The sequence below is a fragment of the Condylura cristata genome, unplaced genomic scaffold (genome assembly GCF_000260355.1).
Source record: "Condylura cristata isolate star-nosed mole 26May11 unplaced genomic scaffold, ConCri1.0 scaffold00002, whole genome shotgun sequence".
Lineage (NCBI taxonomy): Eukaryota > Metazoa > Chordata > Mammalia > Eulipotyphla > Talpidae > Condylura > Condylura cristata.
In genome coordinates, this window is record NW_004567103.1 from 13,111,381 (window position 1) to 13,119,438 (window position 8,058).

The following is an 8,058-nucleotide window of genomic DNA, read 5'->3' on the forward strand; positions in this document are numbered from 1 at the left end:
GGGGGGGGCTGCTGTCTGTGCAGGTCCCCAGTGGTGGCTGCAGGGCCACGTGAAACACTTGTTCAGTTCAGTACTGGTTCAGTTGTTGGTTGAGGCCCAGCAAGCTTGGGAGGGGCACCGTGAGACTGGCAGGGGATACAGCATAGGGGCAGACCTTCCAGCCCCAGAGCTCTGCAGAAGGACTTGGAGAGCTGGGGAGAAGGGCCCCGACTCTTTCCCTGTCTCATTCACCGGAACAGGCTCTTACCTCAGGCACCTGCTCCAGAAAGGACAGAATTGACAGCTCTGTGTCCTCCCCTCAATGCCTGCCGACTGCCCAGAACCACCAGTCAGTAGTGACCGTTCCTGAGCAGTGCGCAGTCTAAACATCCTCGTGTGGCACTCTTTCCCGCAGGAAGCCTGGGTGTTTCCCTCTCATCCTGGGGTTCCCCAGGCCTTGACTGCACTGTGCACTGGGAGCTGGACACCTGGCTGGGCAGGGCCACCTGTGGGGAGAGGTCTGACTTAGAGGCGAATGCTGGGATGGCACGGTGTGTGGCGCCCACAGAGCGTGGCAAACGCATGGTGCATGGTGAGGAATGTGCACCCCTTTATATGTGTGGCCCCGAAGCATATACAGCACTTTCTCGTGTGCTTGGGATTGCACGAGGGGACTTTCTTGCCAAATTAGTCAAGCTGAGAAAATGGTCTCAGAGTGTCTACACTGGGTGGGGCCCTGTCCTGGGTATTTGTGTGTTTATGTGAGTTGGACCGCGTGCCCTGGTGTGTGCGGCTAAGAAGGGGGTGGGGCTGAGCCTTCTTTTCCTCCCCTGGAAGGCTCCAAGAAAGCAGAGATGGTGATTCACCAGCCCCACCCACCCTCACTGGGTCCAGCCACAGCCAGAGCTCAAAGAGGAAAGTTTTTTGGGGGGATGAGGTGGGAGGAGAATTGAGACCATGAGGGCTTGGCAAGGACTTTACTGGAACCCCCTGCAGTGTCCCCTGGAAATTTGTTTAGATTTGGTACCCCTCTTCTCCCCTCCATCTAGACTATGAATTCTTGTCCCTGGGCAAAGCTGGGGGAGAGAAGAGGGGAGGCATACTGGGGCTGGGGGTTGGGGGGGAAGGGGAGGGGGTGGGTGGAAAGATGGGAGGTGAAAACTGGGCCCAGGGAGGGGGCCGGGAGGCGGAGGAGGAAGTGGGGAAATGCAAACCAAATGTTGGCCCAGGGTACAGTCAAGAAAAACAGACTCTCGCGAGAGCCTGCAGCGGGGCTCTCTTTAGGAAGGGCAGGAAGGGCTGGGACAGATGTTTGGAGGAAAGAAAGAAAGAAAAAAAAAAAATAAGAAAAATTTGGAACAAAATCGCTAGCCTGGGGGCAGGGCCATTCTCCCCAAGTCTCAGGCCTGGTTTCTCTTGTGTTTGGACCTGCCGTTAGGCGTGTGGGAATGTGTGTATTGGGGGGGAGGTTAGGGGGGGCATATATTCGGGTAGGAGGCTGGGTGGGTGTACTTGGAGGTGGAGGGAGGCGCAGCAACCCCCAGTACGCCAACAGTCATGTCCGTCTGTCCATCCATGGCCTGGGGTGGGAAGCCTGCTGTGAGGAGCTCAGACTCCAGCATGGCCAGCCCAGGGGAGCCTTGGTGGCTCTTGGGGGCTGTGTGTCTGGAGCAGGGTGCAGGGTGGGGGAGCCTCCTGTCTCTAGTAGTTGCTCTGTGTCTGGTCTCCACACACCCTGCAAAGCAGGGCTTTTGACCCCCAAAGCCACTAGCGAAGCCTGAGAGGAGGGAGGAGACAGGAGGCAGGGACAGGGGTGGAGTGGGGGGGGGGAGGAGAGGGAGGGAGGGCGAGCGGAGGCAGGCAGGGCCAGATGCTGGCTGAGCTGAGCAGCAGCAGACTCAGAACTCCCTTCTGCCCACTCTGTGGAGACTGTGAACTTGGGGCGCTGTGTGCTCCCCCTGGCCGTGGCCCCAGGGACGGGACCCACCGAAGATGACGTGGATCTGTCTGTCCTGCATGCTCTGGGTAGGTTTGGCTGCTTGAACTAGGGGCTTGCCTTCCTACCCTCTTCCACCTTACCCTTCAGCCAAGAGCCGGTGGGGAGAGTGTTGGGCTTGCAGGGGGGACTTTGGTCTTTTTGCCTCTGACACACAGGACAGGCCCATTTTCACCCCATCGTGGGGCCCAGGCCACACTGTCTCCTGGTCAGTGTGTGCCCCTCTCACTGATCTTGCTCCCCGTTGAGGCCAGGAGCTGTAAGTAGGACACCATGAAGATGTCTGCCCCCACCCCAGCCCTCGACACTGGGGTGAAGTCTTCACCCTTCGGTTGCTCAGCCCGAGAGTGTGAGAAGGGGGTGTGGTGCGGCCCAGGAGGGGATATAGACCTAGAAAATGGAATCTGGAAAAGCCTAGTGCTGCGACTCCATCAATCTAGTCCTCTTAGAGCTAACTTCAGCTTCCGTCCACTGGGGTCCCTTCCTCCACAGCCCCCCCATTCTTACTAGGACCTCCTTGCTGCCCACCGCCCATGCCCACCTGGGAGGATGGAGCCACGGCCTCCCCCTTCTCTAGTCTCGGCTCCTGCTCAGGGAGGTGTGTTTAGGGGTAGACACGGTGTGGCCACTCGGAAGGGTTAAAAGTCTTGCATCAGGGCCAGAAACTCCTGGGAAAGAAGAAACCTGGGGGAGGGTGGTGGGCAGGGGTGGGAGACCCCCTCCTGGCGGCCTGAGCTGTTTGGGCTGGGTGAAGGCATGCACGGGTCAGGAGGGCGAGGAAGTCATCCCTGGCTGAGGTTAATGTCGGTCTTCCAGAGAGGGGTGGCTGTTTTGGGGGAGGGGGCTTCAGACTTGGATCCAGATGTGGCTTCCCTGCCTCGCTCACTGTGCCGGCCAGTCCTCTGGGAGGGCGCTCTAGGCCCAGGCAGGACCCCTGAGGGCAGCTGTGGGAGCTCAGACTCACGAGCAGTCAGGTGGACTTCGGGCAGAGAGGCTAGAATGAGGGACTTTGGGAGGAGTGCTGGGTTGGGGAGCTGGAGTGGGTGCGAATAAATAACTGGGTGTCTGCAGCGCCCCCCCCCCCCAGAGGATGCACAGCTGGTTCTCTGGGCCCTTGTTAGCATCCGGCCAGTGGGAGCCTTGGCCAAGTTCATTCTCCAGGTTTGTTCCAGCAGAAAGGCCTGCTGAGGACAGAGGTGAGCACGAGGGAGCCCTGCAGGGGAGGGGTGGCACTAGACTCCCAGGGGTGATGCTGCTCTGGAGGGAGACAGGACCCCTGCAGCTGGTGGAATCTGAGCCCAGAGGCTCTGCTTTGCCCAGAGCCTGTTTCCCTTTGTGTGAACTGCAGATAATGATGGGGGATGGAAAGGTGGATGGTGATCTAAGTGCCCCGTGGCTGTTACACCCCGAGGGCTGGGAGAGGTCCTTGGCCCAAGGCAGGTGTGGAGGTGGCCCTCTAAGCCCCTTCTTCCTGCTCCTGTCCTCTCTGCTAGCGTGCCAGCCCCGTTTTATCCCCTGAGCTTTGTGCTCTGGCCCCGTCCAGCCCAGCCCTGGGCGTCTGTCTCCGGAGCAGGCTGGCCTCTGGGAGAGCGAGGCCTGCACCAATCCCACGGCCCTGTCCACATGGGGCCTGTTGTCCTCACTCCAGCTGCCCGAGGCCATTGACTCAGCCCCTGCCTTCCTCAGGGGGAGCCTCAGGGGTTCATGTGTGCACTGTTTATGGGAAGTGGGCACTTTTCAGAGAAAGGCCCTGGGGACCTTGCCGAGGGGTCTGATTCCACCTCGAGGGGCACTTGGTGGTGGAAGCGTGTGGACTGGATGGCAGACAGGGCTAGGCTCAAATCCTGGTTTCCGTCATTTATGGGTGGGCAGTTTCGTTCGAACAGTTCCTTTCTTAGGTCTCAGTTTCCTAATCTGTCAAGTGGGGGAGTAATATACACCTTGCACCCCTGGGGTCAGGACAGGGTGCATCTATGTCAAAAGACCAGGTACTAAGCACACCGTAGGCACTCAGTCATGCTGGTCCCTCCCTGACTCTGCAACCTCCTGCTTGGCTCACTGGACCCCTGTACCCCAGATCTGATGTGGGGGCCAGAACTTCCTAGGATGCTGTGAGAGGATAGAGCCCCTCCCTACCTCTGAGATGCGCCACTGCTCAGGGCTCTGACAGTTATTCTGGCACAAGAACTGCCTGGGCCTTTGGCCACAGAGGTAAACTGAGGCACTTGTCTGTGTACGTGTATTCCTGGGTCGCTAAGTCATAGATCTGTAGTACAGAATTGTTGCTTTTAAAAAAGATTTATTTATTTATGCATACAGAACTGGGGTATAGGCCAGAGGTGCAGAGGGTGAGGGGATTTGCCGGAGACAGAGTGGGGAGCAGAGAAAGCAGGTTGACTGAAATACACTACTGAGGGGAGCAGCGGGTGAGACAGGAGAGGTCTGCTGTGCCACGTGGGTCAGCTCCCTGGCTGGGGATTGAGCTCATGCTGTATAGTGGCTGCTGAGAGCTTCATAGTGCTGTGCTTTAACCCCTTGCGTCATCAGGGAGGGCCCTGTAGTACATGGTTTTAATCAGCTCTAGGAGCAAAAATTCATTAGCTAAGGAGCACAGTTATATATCATGTATAACTTGATTTTCTTATGAGACGCTCCTTTTTTTTTTGCTATCATTTGTTCAAGTATGGTTTATTTAGAAAATCCTCACATGCGTAGGAATTGAGGCTTCTTGGTGTTGTACTGATGAAGGGAACATTCCAGAGGGGTGCCCTCTATTAGCTGCTGGGAAGGGGCTTCTTCGGGTGTGGCTCAAAGAGTCACAGGCAGGGCTGGGAGCCAAGTGCAGTCCTGGCCCTGCCCTGAGCATGTCATGTGGCCTCGGGCTGGCTGCTGGACTTCACAGAAATTTGGGTACTATTCTCTGAAGCCACTTACAGCTGTAGACAATGAAGTGTTCTCTTTCCTGGAGCCGCTGCTTAGCCTCCCAGTGCTCAGGATACACATTTTTGTTAGAAGGGTCCTCGTGAGCCCTCAGATTCCTGCAGACCCCATGACTGAACCCATGGCCCTAACTTGCTCTCCCTGGAGTTTTGTTCACCTGGAAGGGTGAGCCTCTCAGGGCCTCCTGACCATGGGTTTGGTAGCTAGACTGGGCTGCATGAGACTGTCCATTATCCGGAAGTTTCCTTTTGCAAACTTTTTCAAAATAATGCTTGAGGGTCCTGCCTGTTAGTGTAAGGGATTAATTCTCAGCACTACGAAGCTGTGCACAGCCACTGCAGCACCAGTTCAATCCCCAGCCCGGGAGTGACCCACAGCATCCAGCAGACCGCTCGTCTCGCCCGCTGCTCCCCTCAGCAGTGTGCTTCAGTAGATCTGCCTGTTCTGCTCCTCATTCTGTCTCTGGTGAATCCTCTCACCTCTGCACACCTCTGGCTTACACCCCAGCTCTTACACGCATAAATAAATAAATCTCTAAACCAATAATGCTTTAGGTGCAAAATCTGGGACAAATACTGTGCCTTTTTTACACACTGTTCAGAGGAGGATCTGTAGGTGAAGTGTGGTGGGTGGGCGTGAGCCTGGCTCTGCCATTTTGGTGGCTCTGTGATCTCAGGCAGGTAGCTTCAGAACACGGGGCCTCAGTTTCCCCACCTACCTACAGAATTGTTCGGTTTTACATGAACAAACACAGAATAGCATCTTTCCCATAGCAGGAGCTCAAGAAATGTTAGCTCTTCTGATGTGAGGGGACATTGTCAGGGCCTCGCAGGGAATCAAGTTGGGTGGGACAGTGGTGTGCACGCCCTGGGCACCAGGCCTCCCTGGGCAGGCGGCGCCACAGAGGCCAGAGCTGCGACTGCCCGCTGAGTTCACCTGCCTGCTGCCACCTGGCTCTCCTGAGCGGTGGGTGAGCAGCAGAGCTTCGCTGTGCCTTCCCTGCATGTATTTGTCCCACAGCTTTATTTGAAACTCACTATCGCTACGTGGCAGAGGGCACAGAAGGTGAAGAAGCCCGCAGCCGGGAAGGGGCAGGCTGATGGAGAGAGAGCCACCGCCTCAGGGTGGAGCAGGCTGAGGGCCGCCAGAGAGGGCCCAGGCCACGCAGGAGCCTCTGGGGAGTCCTCAGTACAGCTGCTCTCTCAGGGCTCCCTGCAGGCAAGGAGCTTCTGCTCAGCTAGGGGATGCAGCACCTGTCTGCGGTCCTGAATGGGGGAACCAGGTTCTCCGCCCTGAGGCCGGTCAGTGGGCGTGGGCGGAGGGAGCCCAGGCCAGGCAGCAACCACATTCAGTTTGCTCCTTCAGACTTGTTTTGGTGTGGTGCTGTGCTGGGACACACGCAGGGAGGGAGGGGGTTCTTGGCGACCCGACCTCTTGGGGGGGCTGGTCCAGTACACAAACAGGAACCACAAGAACCACAGCATGAGTCACTGCCCGTGTCTAGTGAGTGCTCCGTGGCGGCACCGGCCCCGGTGCCGAGCCGCACAGCCACCTGTAGGAGTTACTGGCACCTGCCCCCTTAGCAGACCAGTCACGTGAGGCACAGAGGGGCCACTGAGCGCAACTGTGGAGGGGCAGTGACCAAGCACAGGACGCTGGGATGCTTGGTTGAATCCAGTTGTGAGGACACGAGTAAACAGGTCCAGATGGAGGGAGATTCTGCAAAGCAATTGACCCGGATTCTTCAAAAACCTTAAGGCCACAAAAGAGAAACAAAAGGTGGGTGTCTTGGATGAAAGACGGTAGCCCTAGCTGTTAGATGCAACACAACATCTTATTTGCATCCTGAATCCCAAATAAAAACAAAGACCCAGCCCGCAGCATGCATGTTCCTGGGGTCAGGAACAAATAGAGAGGACCTTGAGCTGACGCCGCTGTCCCCAGGGTGGGGGTTATCTCATGTCACGTCGGGGCCACGACAGAGCCTCCGTGGGCAGAGGTGGCAAGGTGTTAGCAACCAGAGAAGGGCGTGTGCACGTCCCGTATTTTCTGGAGCTTTTAAACTTTCCAAAATAAAAAAGAAGTGGCGGGGACAGGGGTGCTGATGGCGGGGTGAGGGGGTTGTGTCTGGAAGGTCTCTAGAAAGAGTACAGCTTGAATGAGTGTCAGAGATGCCTAGAAGCTTGACAAGCTGGGGTGGGGGTGTTAGGTGGGGAGTAGGCTCTCTGGGGAGAGGGAGCCATGGGGTGCGCCTCAGAGGTGCCTGCAGGGTGGGCTATGGAGGACGGGGTGGGGTGGCCGGGGGCCTGGGCTTGCACTAAAGCCTGCTCCCTGGAGGGACTGCGGGTTCTGTTGTGGCTATATGGGAAGACATGAAAGCATTTGGGGTTGATTGGGGGTGACAGTGGCCCCAGAGAACTGCACTCCTTAGTGGCTGTAGCAGGGAGGGGACCCCAGAAGACTGTTGCAATAACCCGAGGCGGCAATGCCAGGGCCTCCAACATAGATGGCAAAGGCTCCAGTTAAAAAGCCAAGGAAGGCCACTCGTGTTCAGAGCAGAATTTAGCATCTGGCAACTGGTTGGATCGGAGGGTGGATGGAAGGGAGGAGGTGAGTGACTCAGAGTTTTCCAACTGGGACAACCAAGAACATGGTCAGGCCATCAACTGGCTGGGGGATTGGGGAGGGGGTGCTTTGGTCTGACTGTGAGGGCGAGGTGAGGTTGGGGGGGGGGGACTGTATTTATTTGAGATGTCCAAGGGACTCCCACAGCCAGCCTGCAGCTCTGTTGGAGTAGGATTAAGTCCTGGTGCCACCCTGGTCCCCCCAGTTTCGACCTGAGGAGGCTTGGAGGTGCGAGGCAAGGAGCCAGGGAGAGCCAACTGGCCCTCCAGGTCTGTTCTGGGTCTGCAACCTGGACACTCACTGTCCCAGGACTTACTGGCGGGGTGCTTCTGCCCTCCAGGACTATCGTCCAGGGCTCTGGGGAAGCTTCTTGGGGAAGGACAGGAGGACCCCTAGGGTGAGTCATCCCCTTTCCTCATCCCCCCATCCCACTCTGACCCCATGGGCAGGGAGGGACCAACAAACAGAATTTCCCTCCCAGAGCCAAGGACTTGGCCACCACTGCCCCAGTCAGATGC

At 57.3% G+C, this 8,058-nt stretch overlaps 1 protein-coding gene across 1 annotated transcript in view; it reads left to right on the forward strand.

Annotated features, from left to right (window-relative positions):
• Positions 1-1,847: 1,847 nt before the first annotated feature.
• TNS1 (tensin 1) overlaps positions 1,848-8,058 on the forward strand; it is a 186,514-nt gene continuing 180,303 nt past the window's right edge. The window contains exon 1 of the mRNA XM_012726524.1: positions 1,848-2,004. Within this exon, the coding sequence (XP_012581978.1) occupies positions 1,972-2,004 (33 nt within the window). The 5' untranslated portion in view covers positions 1,848-1,971. The remainder of the gene's footprint in view (positions 2,005-8,058) is intronic.